Raw genomic sequence first — 24,839 nt, 5'->3', positions numbered from 1 at the left:
CAAGTTGAGTTTGTATTTTTCCTAGAGGTCACAGGGAGCCAATAAAGATACTTGATTAAGGGAGAGAGGTGGTCAAACTGGTAACTTGGCAGGATTATTTTAGTAGCTGTCAGGACATTGCTTTGGGAGGGGAGAGTCTGAAAGCAGGATCTCTAACTAGGAGTCTGGAGCCAACAGACTGTGACTCTAACCCTTATCAGGGTCTGCCTGATTGAGGGGTTATGAGTAGAGAGAATGTGGAAAATGTAGAAAGTGGAAGGAGGTGAAGGGCAAGGGTGGGTGAAGAGTAAGAACAACAGTACTGCCACTCTCCCCACTACCAACACAGACTGGGACAAAGTCTCATCAAATGTCAATATCCTAAATTGGCAGGTCCACTTTCTCCCTTGGAAATAGCAGGTTTTGATTCCTTAATATGATGAGAAAGGACTCAGTCTACATACTATATTACCTAACTTGCATTAGCAAGTGGTTAAATTTGGTTTTGACTGCCATGACTTTTGCCCTGAATAGTCAACGAGGAAGGGTGGTGCAATGGAAAAACTAGCTGGATTTGGAATTAGAGAACTTAGGGGGTTCGTATCCTAGCTACACCAATTAACTAAATGTGTGACAGTGTGACAGTCACACCTCTTGGCCTCAGGGTCCTCATCTACAAAATGAAAGCACTTGACTAGGTGACCTCTAAGGGACCCTTTACCTTCTAGCTCTAAATCTGTGACTGGTACTTTCCCTAAGCTCCCCTTTTTGTGCTGAGGGCCTGAAGAGCTCTCCTCCCTCCCCTCTCACCAATTCACCCTGCCTTTTGCACAAAGTAGGGCATTTATCTCCACCAATGAAGACAGTCTCATATCAATGGACTTTGGGATGGGGGATAGGGGGGTGGTTCCATCTCTATAACAGAAGACTACCCAAAGGCCAACCAGAAAAGTAAAATTTTAATCTGTAATGCATAAAAACCTGGCTTCATTAGGGCATTTCAAAAATCATCACACACACAATCATTAAAAACAGGCTGTACGGAATGGAAAGAGCCCTGGCTTAGTAGCCGGTGGACTCAAGTTCATATGCTATCTATGCTGCTTATTACCTGTGTGACATTGGGAAAGTCATTTAACATCCCTGGGCTTAAATTTCCTCATTGTGAAATGAGGGGCCTGGATTGGATGGCCTCTGAGGACCCTTCCAGGTCTGGATCAACACTTACTGAGATGTTATATTCAAAGCACAATGCTAGGTGCACTGTGCTAGGAATACTGAGACGTGTAAGATGTGATCCAGCTGGGGAAGGAGAGTGTGAACATAGAAGATGATGAATTAAAGGACAAATCAGTATGTAAGCATGTTTTTAAAATCAGCATATTTCAAAGGCCAGTCAAACCCAGCAGGGAGGCTTTAGGGTTGTTTTGGCAGGGGAATGATTTAGAAATTTTGAATAAATATCAAGAAGCATGAGAAGCAAGAGAAAATTTCCACCCGAACTGGAGCTGCTAGTAAGGGTATGGGCCCCAGAATGCCACTTTTATAAAAAAAAAGTTTTAATTTTTATTTTTTTAATTATTTAATTTTTAAAAATTATTCCAAACTTGTTAATCATCAACAAAAATATCAAATATTACAAATAAGAATAGAAAACAATTATATATGAAACTATAAATCCTATTATATTCTTCAAATAACATATAATTTTTGTTAAAGTTTTTTATTTTGTTAAAATAAGCATATGTTATTGTTAACAACACAGCAACAAAGATGCCCTATTTGCTTCCATATCCCTGTCTGAACTGTTTCTTTTTCTGGATTTTGTTGCTTGGAACATTATTATATTTTACATTGTGATAGTTAATGTGTACATTATTTTTCTGATTCTGTTATATTTATTTAACAGTTGCTTCATTTAAGGCTTCCCATACTTCTTAGCCTAGTCTTTCACTTTATTTCATTGTTTTTTGTCTGTACTTATGTTTTTCACTGCTGTAAGGATGGAGAAAAAAATTTTTATCTGTGAAAATAGGCAATTATTCTGCAAATTATAATCTTGGGCAGTTGCCTGGGTTCACTGAAGAGTTAAATGACTTGCCTAGGGTGATGCAGCCAGGGAGTATCAAAGATAGGTAGGATCTGAACCCAAGTTTTCCTGAGTCTGAGCCTGACTCTCTACCTACCATGCCATGCTGACTTTATCTTTCTTAGTTATTCTTCATATCTGTCATTTCTTGTGTAAAAATACTATATATAAAAAATATAAAATAGATATTGTATATATGATGTATATAATATAAAAATACTATCTATATGTATATGTATATATATATATATATGTAAAACACAGCGTGTTTTACCATGCTAAAGAGTTTCATAGCTCTTGTTGTCATTGTGGATAGCATCTTCTAACAGAGCTTTGTAGAACAAAATATGCCCAGTTAAAAAGAGCAAAGGGAAAAGATGGAGTCTACGTTGAAAAGCAGCATGGTGTTGTGGATGGGGGCCCTGGATCTGAAGGCAAGAAGACCTGAATTTAAATCTAGCCTCAGATACTGTGCAACCCTGGGCAAATCATCAAGCTCTCAGTGTTCTGGGCAACATATAAGTTAGAGACAAATTGCAGATCTGCCTCTGTGCATAGAATTCCCCACGCTGATGATTTTTGGCCCAGCCTAAAAACCCAAAAGCACAGCATTCAGTAGTTATAACCAAATGTTATCTTGTTCTTCAATGATATAGGAATGAAGGAAGGAAATGAACATTTATTACATACCTACTATATGCTAGATACTGTGCTTAAGTGCTTTATAAATATCTAATTTGATCCTTATAACAACCCTGAGAGGTAGGTACTATTATGATCCCCATTTTACAGTTGAGAAAACTGAGGCAGATTTAGGTTAAGTGACTTGCCCAGGGTCACAGAGACATTAAGCAATAGAGTCTGAGGCCAGATTTGAATTTAAGTCTTCCCGATTCCCATATCAGTGCTCCATCCTCTACACCATCTAGCTGCTTCTACACATAACAATGCATCCATACCTGCCCATCCACAAGGAGACTCCTACCCTGCCCTCCCATAAATTCGGCATAGGGTGTCCTCTCAACATGCTTGGGGTCTCCCTTGATTTCTGTAAACAGCATAAGAATTCCAGCGTAACAACAATGGACCATTCACCGGCTATCCTTTGCTCTTGCAAAATGAGGATAATAACAGCACCTGCTGTGAAGATTAAATGAGATTATATTTATAAAGTGCTTTGCAGGTCTCAAAGTGCCGTATCAATACTAGCTGTTATTAATATTATTAGTAATCAGAACAAATATTTGGTGAATTGAATCTATTCCAACCTAGTCATTACACAAATGAGGAAACTGAGACCTGGAGAAATTAAGAGATGTGAAAAAGGTCACGGCTAGGATTCCAACCCAAGTCCCCTAACTCCAAATGTAGCATTTACAGATTTATAAATATTTTATGGAAACAGATTTATCATGGCAACAAACCTCAAACAGAAGCTTTCAATGGCCTGTGCCCTTGTTATAATTATTTCCCGTATACCATGCTACTTCCTGCAATGTGATTCAACCCTTCATCTCCACTGCCACAGCCACTGCCTTGGAACAGACCCTTATTACCTCATGCCTGGATTACATCAAAAGGTTTATCTTCCAATCTCCATTTTCCCTCCATAACAAGCAATTCTGTATCTACTGCCAGATTAATTTTCTCTAAATATCACTTACATCCAATTAACTCCCCTACTGAAAAACCTTTAATAGCTCCCTTTCTTTTTTTAAAATAATATTTTATTTTTCTCCAGTTACATATAAAAGTAATTTTTAACATTTGTTTTTTTTTTAATTTTGAGTTCTAACTTTTCTCTCTCCCTCCCTCACTTTCCCCCTCCCTAAGACAATAAGCAACTTGATATAGGTAATACATGTTCAATCATACAAAATATATTACTGTATTAGTCATGTTACAAAAGAAGACATAAACCCAAATGAAAAAAAAAATTGAAAAAAAAATGCAAAAAGTAAAAAATAGTATGCTTCAATCTGATTCAGACTCCACCTCTTTTTTCTGGAGGTAGATAACATTTTTTACCATGAGTCCTTTGGAATTGTCTTGGATCATTGTATTGCTGAGAATAGCTAAGTCATTCACAGTCGATCATCATACAGTATTGTTGTTACTGTGTACAATGTTTTCCTGCTTCTGCTTACTTCACTTTGCATCAGTTCATATAAGTCTTTCCTTAGATCCCTGCTTCTTACAGCATCAACTCACTTTCTCTATATTGTTTGTAAGACCCTACAAAACCTAAACCCAACTTATTTTCCCTGTTTCCAAGGACTTATTCTCTTCTGTAGATGAGTTGTCTTCACTGTCTTACAAATTCTGTACCATCGTTATTCCCACTTCTGTAATTTTGCTTATCTTATTCCCCCTGCCTGAAATACTCTCTTATTTCCTTTCTGCCTTTCCAAATCTCCTCATCCTTCAGAACACAGCCTATATTGAGCCTCCTACAAGAAGCCTTCCATTACTACTCTAGCTCTCATTTGGTTCTTTTGCCTCTGAATTTCTACTATATTTATTGTGTATAATTTTCTAATCATGTCACTGGATTGTATACTGCCTTTCACCAGTTATATGCTTATTCTGGCTTGATCGGCATTTTTATCACTCTAAAATACTTGCGGTCTTATTTCAGATGGCTATAGTTGTGAGTTTTTTGTCACTATTTTTCCTTGTTCACCTCAGTTTATGATTTTTTAAAAAATCTAGTGCAAATATCATCCCAATTTGATATGGATTCTCTCATGTTTCATGGGAATGGCAAGTTCCAGGCCCCATTTTGTGTGGTTTATTAAGTTTATTTTTAATCATGTTGTGAAACTTTTGGCTAGCTCCTTAAAAGCGGATTTGTACACATCTCCCCTTTGGCTGGACGAGTTTCCTTTCCTAAACTGTCAGGGTTCCAGTTTCAATGTTCATTTGAAAGCCTTAATTCATTTGGGATATGTCATGCAATATAAAAATAGGTTTTAGTTATTGTAAAATAAATATGATGTGATTTATTGTATTTCTTGGAAAAGGCCATTCTAGACACCATACAACCAAAGATGTTGCTGCTAAAAAATTTTTTTTTTAAATCCCAAGCCAGTTATGTCAAACATGAACCCTTTACATCACTATGTATTAGAAGCAAAGATTCAAAGTGGCAGGACTTTACACAAACCTGTTAGTATGAACACATATGTGACTTCTTTTCTATGAATAAATTGCTTCATAATTAAGGCTTAAAGAAAGGATCATAACCTCATCACTAAAAATTTCATTTGCATTCTTAGCTGAGTCCGTTTAATCCAATGGAGTAATACAGGAGAGTTCTTGGTCATGAAGAGCTAATTAGGGATAAAGACCGTGAAGATTTCCATATTTTGCCTTTTCAAGATTGTAATGCTATAATGGTTTTTACTCAAATGTACTTTGAAAATCAATCATCAATTATCTAGCTAACTGATTAGGTATTAGGTTTGTCAAACTATATTTATGGCATTACCAAACAGAGACACTAACACAATAAAATAAGAGTGGAGTTTTTCAAATGGACTTTGTTTTTAGCCTCCACAGCAATAAGTTGCGAAGTTTTCTGGGAGAAGGATCCTAACACACATATTTGCTACCAATTCAATCTCTTTTCCATTCTGTCTTGGAGTGAGGCCCATTCTTCGTGCAAGATGCAAGGAAGTGATTTACTAAGTATCATGGATGGGGCAGAAGAAAATTTTATAAAGCGTAAGTAGAAAAATGATCTATATTTATGTACACCCAGTTAAAATAACTGTTGTCACTAATCAAGTCCATTTCATGCAAAACCACGCCCATGAGACTAGAGTGGAGAATGAAACAGGTTTGCTTTTTGTTTGTTTGTTTGTTTGTTTTTTTATTGGAAGTGGTTTTCCTATTATCCTGGAGTTTCATACTATTTCTTATCACACTTGGCACTCTGGGAAATTGCCCTCACTTTCTTTTTTGAATATCAAATTATAAATAGTATGACCTTGTGGCAAGAAGAGAACTCCCATATGCCCTTGGGTGGATGTCCATTTAGTAGAGCAAATTTCCATTTACTTACTCGATAGAAACCTACTGAGCACCTGCTATTTTCAAAACCTTGTGATAGGCTCTGCAGGGCCCACTAGACAAATGTCATATGTGGTTCCTGCTATCACAGATGGCCAGATCTAAGAGCTATCTGGGGACAAATGTATATGAAAAATAAGTCCCAATAACAAAATGAAATAATATGCAATGACACAAAATAATGTACAATTATGTTAAGTGCTACAAGTTATAGTTATATTTATCCAGAATTTTGCTATCCCCTTGAGGTGAGAGGTAAATGAAGGTAGTTTTCATCATCGTTGTCTTCTTCTTTTCCTTCTCCTCCTTCTCCTCCTTCTCCTCCTCCTTCTTCCTCTTCCTCCACCTGCCCCTCTTCCTCCTCCTCCCTTGCGATTGAAGCAGTATAACAAAAAAATCAAGTTGTTATTTTTTGCTTATTGTGTTTGGTTAAGTTGGTTTCTTCCCTCATGGGGTTTAAAGTTCTAAAATACAGACTCTAGCTTTTCCCTTCATTATCAATATGTCCCTCTTTTTCTTCCTATTCTCCCACTATGACTCAGTACCTGTCAGATGCATAGTGTGATGTTGAAAGTAATGCTGATTAATCAATTGAAGGAGAACACAGTACATCATTTACATTACCATGTAATTAAGTAACTTGGCACAGTACTTCTTGTGTGAACTCTACTTTGTTTTTATTTACCATGTTCAATGTTAGCCTATATCAAGTTAGGAAACTTCTGTACTTGTAGAATGGGGCTCAGTTGTCTCCAGTAGTGTTGACATGTCTTTTGAAATAGTTCAATGAACATAACTCATCACTGTGTCTCATAGCTAAGGCCTCATTCTGCCACCTCACTGACTGGTAATACTTATCATTGGTGTGTTGACTTTGGGGTTGTTGTTATTGCTTGTCCTTCATTCTCGAAGAGGACCGTGACATCAGGGAGGTGATGCCACAACATGCAAGTGAATTGGATTTCAATGAGGGAGGGCTATGCATTCACCAGCCTCACTTTCTTCTCCAGAGCCATCTGGGTCCAGTGGTAAGATCAGGATGGCTAGAGATGGCCCTGGATATAGTGGGAGACCTTGGCCTCTTTAAGCTAAGGTCTTTAATGTGTTTCAGTTTGATTGAGGCAATGCCCATTTAGTGATTAAGGTGAGGTTTGGGGTTAACCTTCCTGTCAGAGCCATAATCATGGCAGGAGAAGGAGAAAGAAGAACCCTCAGAAGATCTGACTCCAAAGATGAGAATAAACCTGGGGTACTGAGAATAAAAGCCTTCAGACTGAATTTGAACATTGTCAGAACAACTTCTTCCCCCAAGGGGAGCTATCTAAGGTCCTAAATCATTTCTCCTTGCAGTTATCCCTCATTCTGTGGATCAGTACCCCCTGTCTCAGTATCTGTCAATATCTTACCTAACCTTGACCAACTCTTAAAACTGACACTCTTACCCTTGATCCATAGCTAGCCTACTCTTGGCTAATCCCTGTGCTACCAGCTTGCACGGGTATTTGCATTGCCTGATTTTATTACAACCTTTATCTGTCACCTACTCTGTCATTCCAGAAACAAGTGCTTTGATTCCCAAACCTAACACTATCCTCATTCCAAATGTTATGTGCATCCATCAAAGACTAAAGAAGATAGTCATATTTGAAAACTTTTGTTAACCTCTGTTGTTTTCTTCAAAATGGTGAAAAGCACCACAGATCAACTAAGGTATTCCTCCACACTGTTTAATAGCATGCCAGATTTTTGTCCAAATCAGTTTCCCTCTTCAAATGTCACTTTGAAGTGAACACACAAAGCAACACAGAATGTTCAGTTTTCAAGTTGAAACGCAGACTTCACAGTTTGATAAATTAGATATTTGTGGCACCTGTTTTGATCTAAAGTGACATTTTTGTATCTTAGAAGAAGCATTTGGGTAGCTTGTACATTGAATTTTGTGATAATACTTAGGAACATAGATGTAGATTTGAAAGGGACCCCTTCATTCTACAGATGAAAGAATTGAGGCACAGAGAGGTTTAATGATTTGCCTGAGGTCAGGCAGGCAGTGACAACTCCAGGATTCAAACCTAGATCATTTAGGCTTATTCCCTTTGACACTTGGGCAATAGAATCTGGCTGGCCAGGAAGGATAAGTGTCAGGATCTAGCAAAGGAAGGGGTAACTTGTAGATTCTCTAAGTTAGGTGGGTTGGAGGTTAAGTCCAGGGAGGTCAGTCACGGCAAAGAAGAGAAGGCAGGCACTGTAGATCCAGGGAAATGAGGGGTTCTGTGTCTGACGGAGCTGGAAGCAGGATCCCAGGCTTAGGATACTGGGGAGGGGAGGGAAGGCTCAGGGGTCGAGTCATATCATACATACAAATCAGAGTCCAGGCAAGAGTTCAGAATTTAGAGAGAGGCCTGAGTATGAAGCATGGGGTACCAACAACACAAATGAACCTTGAGATTGAGCCAGACACTTTTTGAGGCAGTGTGTGTTTGGGGAGGGGGGTGGTGTATGCCTCCATGTATGTACGTCAGCATCCAAAATCAGTCTGAAGCCTTTTGTTCTCAGAACCCTATGCTCCTTATGCTCAGAACTTTTTATTTAAAAGTATTTTTTTTCCAATTACATGTAGTTTTTAACATTCATTTTTATAAGATTTTGAGTTCCAGAATTTTCCTTCCCTCCCCAAGACAATAAGCAATCTGATGTAGGTTATGCATGTACAATCATATTAAACATAGTCATGTTGTGAAAGAAGAATCAGAACAAAAGGGAAAAACCACAATTTTCAGAACTTCTAAAGGCTTCTGTCTCTGTCTCTCTGTCCTTCTTCCCCTTCCCCTCCCTCCTTTCTTTCATCAAGCACCACTTTCTACATGAAGTCTTTTTTGATGCTTCCCTCCCCTCAACTGCTAGTAGCCTCTTTCCCTAGACTACATTGATTTTATTGTTGTATTTATTCTGTAGGTACTTATATATGTATTTATTTACAAATCCACACATCATGTCTCTCCTTATAAGAGCAAGGGCTATCTCATTTTTGTCCTTATGTCCTCAGCATCGAGAGCAGTGCCTGTCACTTAGGAGGCATTCAGGAAATGTTGGTGGAGGTTCAGACCCTGCCTTTGACATGTATTAATTGTGTGACCCTAGGCAAACAACTTAACCTCTCAGGGTCCAATGTGATTTTTTTATATTCATAAGTTGCAGAGAAATTACTGATTTGTATTGTTAAGGGAAGCTTTTTCATTAAAAACCCCTATATCATTCATAAGTAAAGTCCAATATATATTTAAAAGCTTATGTATTGATGATCCCTCCTGACTCTTTTCCTCCTTCTTTCCTCCCACTTCTTAATCTACCAACTGCAAAATTCTCCCCGCTGACTGTGGATCCCATGAGAATGAAAGTGAGCCTAGGTTAGGTTACTGAACTTTGGGTGTTATAGGGTCATGGTATATATGTGTGTTTGTTGCATATGGGGAAGAGGATGATGTCTGGAAATGGCTGCAATATATGTTATATAAAACAAAAAAAGTTAATAAAACATTAATTTTTCTAAAAAGAAAGAAAATGAGAGTGAACTCAAGTTTAAAATCATAGAACATCTCATGTACTTTTTGGTTACTACTGTTCCGTATAATAGATTGTTATAAAAACTTAAGATTTCTAGATGATAGGGGGAAAAATGCATTTTAACTCAAGTACTGCTCTCACTGAAGTAGTAAGAACCTCTAAGAAAATTATGGAGGGAATCTTCACGGCTGTGATAATGTGTTACCAGAAGGCTGATATTTTATGTTAGATGTAGTTCAAAACATCATGCCCCATAAGTCCTGAAAAATAAGAAAGGTAATTTTTTTCAAACCTGTGATTCCATTCTCTGTTCATTTCAGAGCATTTAAGTACTAAAGCAGTGGATGTGTGGATAGGTCTGAATCAGCAGGATGCAGTTACTGGCTGGAAGTGGTCAGATGGAACCCCGCTCACCTACATAAACTGGAGTCCAGGTACTTGTGGCTTTTAGTTATACTACAACATGACAACATCTCAAGGGTTTAATAGCTAGGGTTGTTGTTCAGTCATTCTGTCATGTCCGACTCCTTGTGACCCCATTTGGGGTTTTTTTGGCAAAGATACTGGAGTACTTTGCCATTTCCTTCTCCATCTTACTTTAGAGATCAAGAACTGAGGCAAACAGGGTAAGGTAACTTGCCCAGAGTCACACAGCTGGTAAGTGTCTAAGGCTGGATTTGAACTCAAGTCCTCTTCACTCCAGGTCCGGTGCTCTATCTACTACACCACCTAGCTGCACCAAAGCTGAACTGAATTCCTACAAAGTAAGAACATGGAACACTTGTACCAGGCAACAATCAAAAACCAAGAAGCTAGGCAAATTGCCCAAGGTTGAAGAAAGAATTTGGGTCAGAGCCAGATCTGGGGTCAGCTACTTTCTTATAGTAACAAATTGTAAAATATTTACCTATTCAAGAAACAAAATCATCCCTTTATTTAGTGTGATATTTTGCAGATGCTCTTCCAAGTAATATTTTTCAAGAAACTATTAATGATACTAACTGGTCATGTAGGATTTTTTTTTAAGAGTCACACTAATCACCGTAAGTAGCACGGTGTAAAGGAAAGAACATTGGATTTGGTGTCAGTTGACTTAGGTTTATATACCATGTCTACCACTCACTACTATGTAACCTTGAGCAAGTCACTTAACCATTCTGAGCCTCAGTTTCTAAACCTGTAAAATGCTGGTTTTAGACTAGATGACCTCCAAAGTCCCCATTAACTTGAAATCCTATGAGTGAATGTCAAGAACATGCTTTAGATTGATTAATTATATTTGCTTTGGGAATTTAAAGAGCTGTTATTTTTTTCAGATATAAAATTTGACCCATTTCTTGATCACTGTGGAACATTCAATTCTTTGATGACACGGTCCTGGCGAAGTCGTGAATGTGAATCTGGGTTGCCTTATGTATGTAAAAAATATTTAAACCACACCAAACATGAGGCATTTGGTAAGTATTTTATGTTAGTCTTATAAGTTGTTTAATATTCCTCTAAACATAATTAAATACCTCCCTCCATCTGTTGATAATACATAATTCACACTTTGTCAATGTTGGTTTACATTTATCCAATAAAATATTTGTATCCAGAAAATTTCTACTATTCCAAAGGAATCTTGAATTCCACATATATGGTCAGGATATTGCTCAAAAACAAAAACAAAACAAAACAAGATAACTTTAGCATATCAAACATTTCCACTTTTTAATTTTTCCCGTTGGAATTCTCATTCTTTGACACTGAAACATGCAACACCTGTTTCTCATCTAAATCTACTCCTGAATTTCATTCATGATCCCTTTGGAAATTGACTAAATCACAAGCAAGTTTTACACAACAATATACTTCAGTGATTTTCCACTGCATTCCACACATCACTGATAAGCCCAATGGGGTAAAAGTCTGCAACTCTTAGTAACAAGTTTTTAGCCCAATTAATTTGCTTTTTATGATCTAGCTCCTCATTTATAGTGGGCATTAGAAATCTGCACTTCGTCTAAAAGGTGAAAAGAAAGACCAACTGTTTTCTCTTATCACTAAAATCATAGAATTCATATTTAAGTCTTAGAATGTAACTCGCAAAATCACATACAAAATCCTCTCTTTGGTATTCAAAACCCTTCATAGCCTAGCCCCTTCCTACCTTTCCAGTCTTCTCATCCCTTACACCCCAACATGTTCTGTAAACAAGATACTCTCTAGGCTCAGGGCATCATCTCTGGCTGTCCCTTGTGCCTGGAATGATCTCTCTCCTCACCTCTGCCTACTGGCATCCCTAACTTCATTAAGTTCCAACTAAAATTCCATTTTCCACAGGAAGCCTTTCCCAACCCCTGTCAGTTCTAGTGCTTTTGCTTTGTTCTTTGTTTCCTGTTTACCCTGTTTATATCTTCTTTGGAAATATTTGTGTGCTTGTTGCTTCCCCTTTAGATTGTGAGCTCCTTAAGGGTGCGGGCCATCTTTTGCTCTTCTTTGGATCTCCAGTGCCTAGCACATATTAGGTTCTTAATAAATGCTGACAGATTGATTTATCCTGGCTAGGAGAAACTCATTGTTTCATATTACAACTTGGATTGTGGATTATAAGGGTTTTCTCTTGGAACAAGTAAATATAGTTAATGTTTATGTTTTTATCTTCCTCTAAATAGCCATTCCAGTTCTTACAGAATTTGGAAAAGAGTAGTGAGTCAATTCGTCATCTCTATAGAGAGATTCTTTTAATGTTTTAATAGTTTGCTGAAATTCACATAGAATTCTCTCTCTTCTTCTCTTGTTTTCTTCTCCCTGTTTCCTCCTTCCCTCTATAGTATGGGGATTAAATCACTAATTTATTGTCAGTCAACATTCAACAAACATTCATTAAGTGCTACTCTGTGCACAGCTGGCATTTTTAAATTGTTAATGTTGTCCTAGGTACTGGCAGACATATAAAGTTTTGATAAAATATGGTTGCTGACTTCATGAAGCTCAAAGTCTAGGAGAGGCATAAAATACAAACTCAGATGACTGTAACACAAAAAAAATTGTGGCACAAAACACAGAACTCTGTGAGGTCAAAGGTAGGCCCCTTGTGCTATCTACCAAACTGGGTAGCTGTGAGAAATAGACATGCATTGTACCTGTTACTTTACTGGTATAGAGAACTCCCTGGTGAGGGAGCTCCCACTACTAATTCAGGATGACACCTTCCCTGCAATTTATAGTCTTAGAGAGTTGCCTAGAGCCCTGAGAAGTCAAGTGATTTGTCAGGACACACAACCAGTATGTACCAGAGGTGAGATTCTGAACCCGGGGAGGTCTTCCTGGTCCCAAGGCTGATTCTCTCTTTGAACAGTAAGCTCTCTTTTGCTTTTCATGTTATTTCATTCTGTCATCATCTCATATATCTCAATAATGTTTTTGTTTTATATCTTTAAAATGAAAAAGATGCTTGGAAATACCACCCGACCCTCTGTGAACCAGGCTGGAATCCTTATAATTACAATTGTTACCAGTTCCAGAAAGAAGGAAAAACCTGGAAGACTGCCCTGCATTCTTGTCAGTCCAATGGCAGTGACCTGATCAACATAGCTTCATTAGCAGAGACAGAGTTTTTCATAACCCTCCTTATAGATGGTGAGTCCTTAAAGCTGATTGCTTTACCTTTTTTTCTAATTGCTACTAGATCTTAAGCCCATAATAATGTAGCAGGACATATTTTTTATTAGTGGGATAGAAAATAAATGCATCTATTTTTAAATTGACCTTGATGTATTTGGAATACTATTTTCAGAATATATGCAATGAGTTGTAGCATTTTGACAAAATATATGTTCAGAAAAAATTAAAAGGCATTCACATATTTTAGGCAGACAAAGTGATCGACACAACAGTAGTTTTTAAAATATGACACTGAGTGTGGCATTTACTGTTATTTTATGACTTTAATTTTAGAGATTCAACCCTCAAAAAGTAGACAACTGAACGAAAAAACTTGCAAACAGTTAAACACCACCAAACTCATAATTTAGTGATGCTGTTGCCAGTAGTAGTATGCCCTAAGCATACAATCCAGGCAGTAAACTTTATTGTTTATTAAGTTAAAATTAAATGATGATGATGTTGATGATGGTGATGCTTTAAGTTCTACGAAGAGCTTTATAGCTGTTATCTCACTTAGTCCTCACAACAACCCTGTGGAAATTATTGTCCTCTATTATTATTCCCATTTTACAGATGAAGGAACTGAGGCTGAAAGAGGTTAAGTGACTTAAGGTTTATATAACTAATAACTATCTAAAGAAGGATTTGAACTGGCTTCTTCCTGATTCCAAGTCCAGCTAGGTGACATCGTGCTACTTAGCCAACCCCAGACCAGGGGTTCTTCACCTTTTTTTTGCTTTTTTTTAACAGTCTCCTTTGACAGTCTTGTGAACCCTATAGAGGCTGTCTTTCAGAATTTTTAACTGCATAAAATAAAATACAAAGAACTACAAAGGAAATAAATTACAGTGAAAACAGTCATTGTAATTATTTTCCTCTCCAAGTTCACAGACCCCCTAAAATGTCTGTCTGTGGACACCAAGTCAAGAAAAAGAATTTTTATAGACATTAACTAGTAACATAAGTAATTCTGGTAAAGTAAATTTATTATGAAATAAAGGTCTAATGCAGTCAACCATTGCCCTAACACTAAACTTCTGTTTATCAGCTGACCTTGAATTTTACCTAGGAGTCAAAAGCCCTTCTTGGTGGGTTGCCTTCAAATTGAGGATTTGCTCAGAATCCTCAGAATGAGCTGCTTATTTCCCAGGGGTCCATCCTGATTTTTCTCTCTCCATTACAAAGAGATATATTTATTCTGACTAGGCTGTTTGAGCCTAATTCACCTTCCTGACACTCATGATCAGCTTCCAAGATCTGAGTTTCTCTTCCCAATTCCTTTGCTCTAAGATCTCCAACCAACTTTCTTCCATATCAGAAAAAAACAGAGAAAACAGAAAACAAAGAGAAAAACAGAAAAAAAAAGTATAAAAATTGCTTGATGGAACTGAGGAGTTAAGAAATAGGTGTTTCTTTTTCTCCAGTCAGAAAGAGGTATTTCTCACCTTAATTAGTCTAACCCCTCTCACCCACCTCCCTTTCATTGGTTTTCTTTAGATGTCACTTTCTTGCTTTGTGTAAGTTTGGGGAAGTTAACAAGAATTTCTTAAGAGATGACTTCCCCCCCCTCCCAAAAAAAGAGATGACTTCTCTTAAGCTTAGTGATTCCAGTCCATACCCAGCTTCAGAGGTGGAGGTTTCCCAATCTTTTTTTTTAAAACTTGTATCTCTTACCATAACACAAAACAAAGTTGCTGTTGTTATTTTCTAAGCTTTTTGAAAAAAGAGCTAAACTAGTTCTATCACATGGAGAATTTATAACCAAAAAGAAACTTTTAATTAAACAGTCAAAATAATGACCTCCTTTTTCAGATAATAGGGATCCAAACAATAATCTCCTATGATCTCTTACAGAAAATGTATCTGAAACATGGATCGGCATGAGCAGTCATAGCAATCCAGTTTCCTTTGAATGGTCTAATGGCTCTTCAGTTACTTTTACTAACTGGCACATCCATGAGCCCAATATTTCTCTCAACAGCAGCCAACTCTGTGTTTCAGCTCAGCAATCTGTAAGTTTTCCCCATCATTACTAAGAGTCTTTGAAGGCTGGATTGGTTTACTGGAAGGCTATTGTTTTTAGGGTCATGGTGACTCTATGAACTCTGTAGGTCAGGACTCATGAGAGTCCATGACCATCATTGAAAGGAGACTGTAAAGTTGGGGGAAAAATTTTATAGACAATTTCTCAGAAAAAGATCTCATATCCCAAATATATGATTTTGTAAAAATCTATAAGAATAGAAGTCATTCTCCAATTGATAAATGGTCAAAAGACATGAACAAGTAGTTTTTAGATCATGAAATCACAAAAATTTATAGTCATATGAAAAAATACTCTGCCTCATTGTTGATTAGAGAAATGCAAATTAAAACAACCTTGAGATGTCATTTTACACCTACCAGATTGCCTAAAATGATTGAAGGGGCAAGTGACAAATACTGGAGAGGATGTGAAAAAATTGGGACACTAATTCATTGTTGGTGGAATGGTGAACTGATCCAACCATTTTGGAGAGCAATATGAAATTATGCCCAAAGGGTTATTAAACTGCTTATGTAACTCTTTGACCCAGCAATACCACTACTTGGTCTATTTCCAAAGATGAGTAGGGAAAAAGGAAAAGAACCTATACATTCTAAAATATTTATAGTAGCTCTCTTTGTGGTAGCAATTGGGGAATGGCTGACCAAGTTGTGGTATATGATTGTGATGCACTACTACCATGCTATAAGAAATGATAAGCTGGGTGATCTTAGAAAAACATGGATAGACTTGCATGAAATAATGATGAGCAAAATGACCAGAAGCAAGAAGACATTATACAGTAACAGCAATATTGTTTCAAGAATAACTTTGAGCGAATAATTCATTTTGACTATTATAAATAATAAAATTAACTATAAAGGACATTTGAAGGAAGACACTATCTACATCCAGAGAAAGAACTGATAACTAGAACTATGTATAGAATGATTTTCACATGTGTGTGTATACATATTTGTGTCTAATAATAGCCACCTCTAGAATGGGGGAGAGGGGTGAAAGAAGGGAAGAAAAAAGGGGAAAAAAGAAATTTACAAAATAACTTTATTATATTTAAGAGGAATACCAAGTTGTACATAATAGAATTGCAATTTCATGTGCAATAATCTTTTTTTATAATACTATATTATAGGAATGCTTTTTACTCCATAAATTAAAAATTAAATAAAATTAACCCCCCAAAAGCAGGCTATATGCACTACTCCAATGGAACTCCATGAGAGCCCTGCCCCTCACCCCAAATGGCTACTTTTCTAGTCAGAAGTGTTTCTTTATGTAATGATGACACTCCCAACTAGTCTCAAAAATATCTAGGCTGACAGCTTTATTTGATTCATGTTCTCACCCTGTTTACAATACACATCCACACCTCTCTAGATCAGAGCTATAGTGATATTTTGCAAGCACCAGGTGTGAGTTTTTATAATTCTCAGATTTTTCTCCTCAGATTGAGGGTCTAGGTTTATGATAATCTTGATCTTTTACCTGTTTATCCAGGAAATTTGAAGGAAATTTTGACAGTATTTTGTTATTAGCATCATGGACAGAAAATGTTATTTTGACAACAGCATATTTGAAAGATTAGGATCTGAGAATATGACTCTGGAGATTATTTAGTCCAGCCCGAACTTGAGGCTCACAGAGTTTAAGTGACTGACCTTGGTCACACAATAGGAGATGTTAAAGGTGACAAGTCTGATGAACAAAAGATATTAGTAAGAATATATATTTATAGGAGATGTACAAATCATAGGACCCATATCAGATTATTGCCTTTAACACAGCAAAAAAGACCATTCTGTTATAGGAATTTTTAACCTGTTTGGAGTCATGGACCCCTTTGATGAAAGAATCTGGTGAGACCTATGCATGCCTTCTCAAAATTGTTTTTAAATGTGTAAGACACATAGGATTACAAAGGAAATCAATCATATTGAAATATAGTTATAATTTTTTTTTCAAAAATAAGTTCACAGTCCCCAGATTAAGAAACCCTTTATTATAGGATCATCAGTGAGAGAGAGACTGAAGAAACCATACAGTCTAACCCCCTCATTTGACAAATGAGAAAACAGAGGCCCAGAGATATTGAGGCTTGAACAATTCACATAGTATCAGAGGTGAAATTTGAACCTTGGTCCTCTGACTCCAATCAAATGCTCTTCCAGAGAAAGATAAAAGTGTTAGGACTTAATCATAGGTGGAAAAGAGGGAAAAAGAGAATGAGGTGTCTAAAACGATCATGAATTGTCTCTGAGGTAGTTGTGGTACGGAAAAAGATGAAACTTCCCAAAATGCAAGCGGAGATGAAGAAAAAGGACTAAGAAAAGATTTCTTTTGGATATATTAATACTATGTGCTAACAAACATTTCACCTCTTTGCATATCCCAAGATTGGGATATGCTGGGCGCAGAATAGGTGCTCAAGAAATATTTATCAAATGAATATTTCATAAGTTGGAAGAATAAGAAAGGAGTTTAAAAAGAAGAGATGATGAAATCAGTGAGAAAGAAGAAATAAAAGAATATAATGATGTTTGTGAAATTTAATTAGGAGAAAATATTAAGGTGATACTTCTTCTGTTATGTGCTAAGAAGAGGTTGTTTAGAATGAGTATGGTATTAAGAATAAAAAAGCCATCAGATTTGACTATAATTTAACCATAGTTCCTTGGTGTTCTCTATCAATGAGGGCACTGAAAAATGCTATCCTTAGTTGGCTGATTTCTGAGCTTCTGTTGCCTTTGATAATGAGGTAGCTCAGTGGAATACCAGAAGATCCCAGAGATAGACTTTAAAGGTCATCTAGTCCTATCTATTGCCTCTTGGAAAAGATAAATGGAAGCCATGAATCCATACAAATATTCAGAATGAGTCTGGCTTCCAGGGAGGAAAGAACTATCATTTTTTTTTTTTGGAGAAGGGAGGCAGGGCAATTGGGGTTAAGTGACTTGCCCAAGGTCACACAGCTAGTAAGTTTGTCAAGTGCCTGAAGCCGCATTTAAACTCAGGTCTTCCTGACTCCAAGGCTCTACTCACTGCGCCACCTAGCTGCCCCAAGAGCTGTCATTTTCAAAGAGGACAGGACATGACAGGTGATGTCTTGACTTGCACGTGAATTGGATTGAAGTGAGGCAGAGTTGCACCTCACTCTCTCTTCCTGAGTCACTGAAGTCTGGTAGCAGGACAAAAGTCAGGACAACTAGCAATGGCCCAAGATACAGCAGATGACCTCAGTGTCTTTGATGTCTGACCAGGTTCTAAATGTCCCACAGCTCCTGCTTCAGCTGCCCACATGGCCATTAGAGCAAATTGTTCTCATCCATTCATTCTGCTGGGGAAAGTCTTCACATGGTTGGGGTAGACACACACACACCCCCAACTCATCTTTGAGGTCTGTCGATTACCATCAACCTGGTTTAGCCCATCTGCCAAGATGACTTTACTGGTATGTGGCCAATGAGAATAGTACAGCTTCTTGGAGTCACAGGTGAGATTTCGGTGAGAGGTAGACACCAAAGTTGGATGCGGAGCCCCAAAAAGGGTTCAGCAAGCCCTCATAACAGAGGTGCTAGTCCTCCCTATACACTATGTAGATACAGATGTTTATATGTCTGTATGCATGTATGTGTAGATGTACTGATGTACTGGGGGAAGAGATCACTCAAGTGGCAGCTACGATAGATCACAGATTTAGAGCTGCAAGGAGCCTTAACAAAGGTCTTCTAGCACAACCCCTCACTTTACAGATGAGAGAACTGAGGCCCCAAGAAGCTGTGACTTATCTGAAGTTGTGCACAAAACACTCCCGTTATAGGATAGAATTTAATTTAACATCAGGGGAGGAGCTAGAGCAGCAGCTTGGGGTGGCATTCCTGGGCGAACCACAAGATGGCACTTTGAGCTGAAGCTGTGCCAGCTCCCTCAAGCATACGTGAATGACAGAACTTATTGGTCCCCAACTTTGAGCTCCTAGCTCACTTACCCCATGCGCATATGATAGTCTTGGCTGTCCAAGTCTTCACAACCTTTACATACTTCCCAGTGTTTCCAGGTTACTACGTAGGGGTGTAAATGTTCCAACAATAATTTGTAACTCTCTTAACTTGTGGCCCCCACCCTCTAGATGCCAATCTCTTTTTCTTCATCAGTGTGGCTCTACACAGAATTTATTCAATCAGCATTTAAACTAAAATTCAATGCCTATAAATGGAAATAGACATATTGAAGTATAACAGGGTCATGTCCAAGCAATGGGATTAGCCCCAACTGAATTCTATGTTCATCCTTGCAGGGAAAGGGGAGGATGAAACATCTGAAAAGTTTATAGGGCTGTACTTTCAAAAATCCTTCCTTCATCCTCCATCCTAATATCAGAGTCAAAGGGGAGAAAAAGGAAATTGTTTTACCAAGCTAGAGCTTCCCTTGTCCTCGTACATTACTGATGGTGAACGATCCCTGCCCTCTGGCCAAAAAATAAGCAAAACCTGCAGTCTATAATAATTCAGCTATGGGTCCTGGGAAAATCCCCCACCCCCCACCCAGGTAACCCAAGCAGTGAGCTTTCTTCTCCATGTCCCTCCTCATGTGTGGCTAACACCAACGAAATCAAATCAGGGGCCCAGTACTTCCATGGGCTGACCTTCCCCTTCCCATCCCAATAACCACCCACACAATCAGAGGCCTAGCCATGCCAGTCAAACTGAGTCAACACTGAGAGTGAACGTCAGAAAAGGGTAAGAGACACAAAGCAATTCTTCTACCTTTTTCAAAGTTCCAACAGAGCTTGTGACCCAGCATGACCCTGACAGCTGTCCTTCCTACTTATCCTCTCCTCTAGGGCTATTTGCTCTATGTTTCTGTGTTACATTTGGGCCTAAAGACCCACAAAATCCATAGGGTACAAAGAGAGGTAGCTGCCATTCAGCAAAAGACTGCTGGGGCAAGTGTTATGCACATATCTTAAGCAGCAGAGCTAGGTTTGAAACACCACAGCAACATGGACTCCGTTTTAGCATGGTGCCCCCCAGCCTAGGAGGATTACAGGAAGAAGAGATTTTTAGGTTGGTAGAGATGCACACATTTTAACGTGTAATAGAAATGGCCAACAAAGAAAGAACAATTGATGGTGCAATATTAGGATAGATAGGTTGAGTGAGTAAATATAGTTATGAGAAATTTCAGAACATGCAACATTTGTGCTTTTAACAAATATTATCTCAGAATACCATAATTCATTTTCGCAGATAATTTGGACCCAACTATGCAGCATTCATATTCAGTTTTTAACCATTATCAAGTACCTGCTACATGCAGGCATCTGTGCTAGGTACTAGGAAAGATTCCAAGTTAAATAGGATTCAGTTCCTTCCCTCAAGTAGCTTCTTATCTAATTGGTAAGTAAAACACATAAATGACTATAAACCTAATGATATAGAGACTCCCGGAATAGTATACTTAGAAATTATCTAGTCCAACCTCATTTTTACAGATAAGGATGTTAACTCTCAGTAGATGCTCCATCTGTCTGTCTGCCTGTCTATCCTCTAAAATTATCAAGAAAAAAAACCAATAATAATAATAATAACTAGCATTCATGTAGCCTTTTAAGGTTTGCTAACCACTTTTCAGGTGTTTTTTACTCCTCACAACAATCATGTGAGATAGGTACTATTTATTCCCATTTTATAGATGAGAAAATTCAGGTTGATAAATTAAGTGACTTTCCCCATCACATGGCTGTGATGTGGCTGGGGGACAGTTTAAACTCAGATCTACTTGACTCCAAAGCTAGCACCATGCCCACTATACCACTGGCACTAACTTTCTGAGGACTTATCGTGGTATAGAGATGGACCTGGGTTTCCAAAGGATGTGCCAGTATAGCGCTGGCAAGTATGAACAAACTGGAAAAGCATTATCAAGGTATAGCTGAGTGACATGATATATGACCGTCATCCACTGAGAGAGGAGAGGACCCTTGCTTAGTTCAGAGAGACTCATCTCATTTTGCAGCCCCAAACTCACTCAGGGACTATTTACCATTAAAGCAGCAGCAGGGTTGCCATCCCTCTTGGTGGGAGGAATACCTACACTGGTGAACTCTCAGATTCTTGAAATTCCGTAATATGGAACAAGCTCATTAGAAAGGCTCATCAAAGGGTGCTGGGTGAGAACAAAGGAGAACGTTATCATCTACAAAGAGGATATCCAAATATAGCTTTCTAAATGGGCAGCAGGCCAAAGTGATTGGGCACAGCCCTGTAGGGGGTGTGTCTGTGGCTACCGTTATCAGTTACAGTCATTAAGATTAGACCCTTCATGCTTTTGTTTAGTTTAATTTGTTGCTGTTAAGTTGAGAGATTGCTTGTAGCTTCAAAAGAAACTTCTAATGCAGAAATTTTTAATCTTTTGTGTCATGGACCCCTCTGGAAGTCTGGTGAAGCCTGTGGACTTTCCTCAAAATAATAAATGTAAAATATAAAATAAATATAAAATATAAAATGCATAAAATAAATACAAAGGATTACAAGGAAATCAATCATATTGAAATAAAGATGTAATTTGTGTGTGTGTGTGCTCTGAAATCCATATGGTAGCTGGAGTCCAGGTTAAGAATCCTTGTTCTGAGGCGTTATCACAAAGGGACAAATGTGAGAGGAGAGACAGTGTGGTGTAGTGCAAAGAGCTCTGTATATGAAGACTAAAGATCCGCTTGTAAGACTTGTTTTTGCCGCTGCAGCGATGGCCTGGGGCCAAGTGAGTTATTCAACTTTCTGACTAAACCTGAGGTTTCTACTCTGTAAAATACGGGCAGTAATGCTTAGATAAAATGAAATCATACTTGCATAGTGTTTTACAAACCTTAAAGTACCACGTAAATATTAACTATTATTATTTGGTTTTTGTGAGGATCAGCCCTATGAGGTGAACAGTCCAAGCATTAGAAATTGTGATTAGAACTGGGATTTCCTTGGTAAAGGTAAGTCTCAAATGAGGAAATTCCCTCTACCAGTTTACACTGATACCTTGTCTCCAGTCAATGGTAACTGTTTCTCTTTGGAACAGCAACCTTGGGAGTCTTCCCCTCCCAGCTTGATTTTTTTTCCTTTTTTTCTAATTAAAGGGGCCATCCTTTGACTCATTTCTTAAAGAGGCCCATTCACTGAATGGGCCTTACCTCACTCTAAGTGAGGACATGAAGAGGCCTTGGCCTAAAAGGGTCAGGGTCTCCCATTGCATCCTGGGCCATCTCCAGTCATCCTGATGAATATCTGGTCACTAGACCCACATGGCTCTGGAGAAGAAAGTGAGGCCGGTGACCTTGCACAGCCCTCCCTCACTCAAATCAAAGTCAACTGAAGGTCATGTCATCATTTCCCTGATGTCATGGTCCTCTTTGAAAACGAAGGAAAAACACAACAACAATAGCAACCTGACTCTGAGGCCAGCTCTCTACCCACTGCACCACACTGCCCCTTCTGTCTAAGTATTATTGCCCATATTTTAGTCTTCATATACAGGGTTCTTTCCACTACACCACACTGCCTCTCCTCTCATATTTGTCCTTTTGTGAAATAAAATTCTGAAATCCCATCTTTTACAGGAAGCCTTTCCCAACCCCTCTTAATTCTAGTTCCTTCCCTCTGTTATTTCCTACTTATCCTGTATATAGCTTATTTGGGCTTGGCATATATAAAAACAATATGTGTATATGTTTGCTTGTTTGTTTGTCATCTCCCCAATTAGATAGTGAATTCCTCAAAGGCAGGGATTCTCTTTTGCCTTTCTTTGTATCTCTGGTTCTTAGCGCAATGCCTGGTGCATAATAGGTGCTTAATGTTTATTGACCATTTACACATGATGGCTCTTCAAATACTTGAAGGCAGCAATTATTATCATTATAGTTCATATTTGTACATCATTTTACTATTTACAAAACACTTCTACCTACATTCTCTCATTTGAGGCAGCTGAGTGGCACAGTGGATAGAGTACTGGACCTGGAGTCAGGAAAACCTGAGTTCAGATGTCACTTCAGGCATTTACAAGCTGTGCGACCTTGGGCAAGTCACTAAACCTCTGTATGCTTCAATTTCCTGATCTGTAAGATGATGTTATTAATATCACAAAACAATGATACAAAAACAAAACTGAAACAGTCCCTTCCCTTAAACAGCTTATAGTCTTTTTGTTTTTAAATCTTTATTTTTTTATTTTATTTTGTTTTTTCTCTTTTTTTTTGGAGGGTGGAAGGCAGGGCAATCAGGGTTAAGTGACTTGCCCAAGGTCACGCAACTAGTAAGTGTGTCAAGTGCCTGAGGCCGGATTTGAACTCAGGTCCTCCTGCCTCTGGGGCTGGGGCTTTACTCACTGTGCCACCTAGCTGCCCCAAACAGCTTATATTCTAACAGTAGAGACAATCGATGGATACTTGAGCTTATATGATCAATCAATAACATTTATGAAGCACCTACTATGTACCAGGCACTGTGATAAGTGCTGGAGATACAAAAAGAGGCAAAGGATAGTCGCTACCTTCAAGTAGCTCACAATCTAATGGGGGAGATGACATGCAAACAAATATGTACAAATAAACTATATTTACAGGATTAATAGAAAATAATTAACAGAAGGAAGGCACTAGAGTTAAGGAGGGGTTGGGAAAGGGTTCCTGTAGGAAATAGGATTTCAGTTGGGACTTAAAGGAAGCCAGGGAAGCCAACAGGCAGCAATGAAGAGGGAGAACATTCCAGCTTGAGGAATAGCCGGAGAAAATATGCCAAAAGATGGGGTGTCTTGTTTGTGGAACAGCAAGAACAACGTCACTGGATTGAAGAGTACATGGCAGGGAGTAAGGTATAAGAATACTGGAAAGGTAGAAAGGGGCTAAGTTATAAAGGGCTTTGAATGCAAAACAGAAGATTTTATATTTGATCCTGAAGGCAATAGAGAGCCATTGGAGTTTATTGAGGAGGGGAGTAACAGTCATACCTTCACATCGGGAAAATCGCCTTAATGGTTGAATGGAAGATTGACAGCAGCAGGGAGAGACTTAAGACAAGCAGACCCACCAGCAGGCTATTGCAATAGTCCTGGTGATGAGGGCCTGCACCAGAATGGTTTAAGTGCCAGAGGAGAGAATGGGAAGTGTATGAGAGATGTTGCAAAGGTGAAATAGACAGACCCTGTCAATAGTTTGGATATGGGAGGTGAGAAATAGAGGAAAGTCAATAGCGAAGGACCAGACATTAGAGGATGGTGTTGCCTTCTACAGTAAAAGAGAAGGTATTAAGGGGAGGAGGGCAGCTACATGGATCAGTAGATACAGCCCTGGCTTTGGAATCACGAAGAATCCTCTTCGTGACTTCAAATCTGGCCTCAAACATTTACTAGCTGTGTGACCCTGGACAAGTCACTTCACCCTGTTTGCCT

The 24,839-nt window shown here is 38.3% G+C and overlaps 1 protein-coding gene across 3 annotated transcripts in view; it reads left to right on the top strand.

The window, feature by feature from the left end:
• Positions 1–24,839, top strand: part of PLA2R1 (phospholipase A2 receptor 1) — a 164,296-nt gene that overhangs the window by 51,325 nt on the left and 88,132 nt on the right. For all 3 annotated transcript variants that reach the window (XM_036744379.1, XM_036744380.1, XM_036744381.1), the window contains exons 4-8: positions 5,621–5,794; positions 10,027–10,140; positions 11,023–11,163; positions 13,142–13,330; positions 15,212–15,369. In XM_036744379.1, coding sequence (XP_036600274.1) covers positions 5,621–5,794; positions 10,027–10,140; positions 11,023–11,163; positions 13,142–13,330; positions 15,212–15,369 — 776 coding nt within the window. The remainder of the gene's footprint in view (positions 1–5,620; positions 5,795–10,026; positions 10,141–11,022; positions 11,164–13,141; positions 13,331–15,211; positions 15,370–24,839) is intronic.

Source organism: Trichosurus vulpecula, chromosome 2, assembly GCF_011100635.1.
Source record: "Trichosurus vulpecula isolate mTriVul1 chromosome 2, mTriVul1.pri, whole genome shotgun sequence".
Classification (NCBI taxonomy): Eukaryota; Metazoa; Chordata; class Mammalia; order Diprotodontia; family Phalangeridae; genus Trichosurus; species Trichosurus vulpecula.
This window is presented reverse-complemented; position numbering and strand designations above follow the sequence as displayed.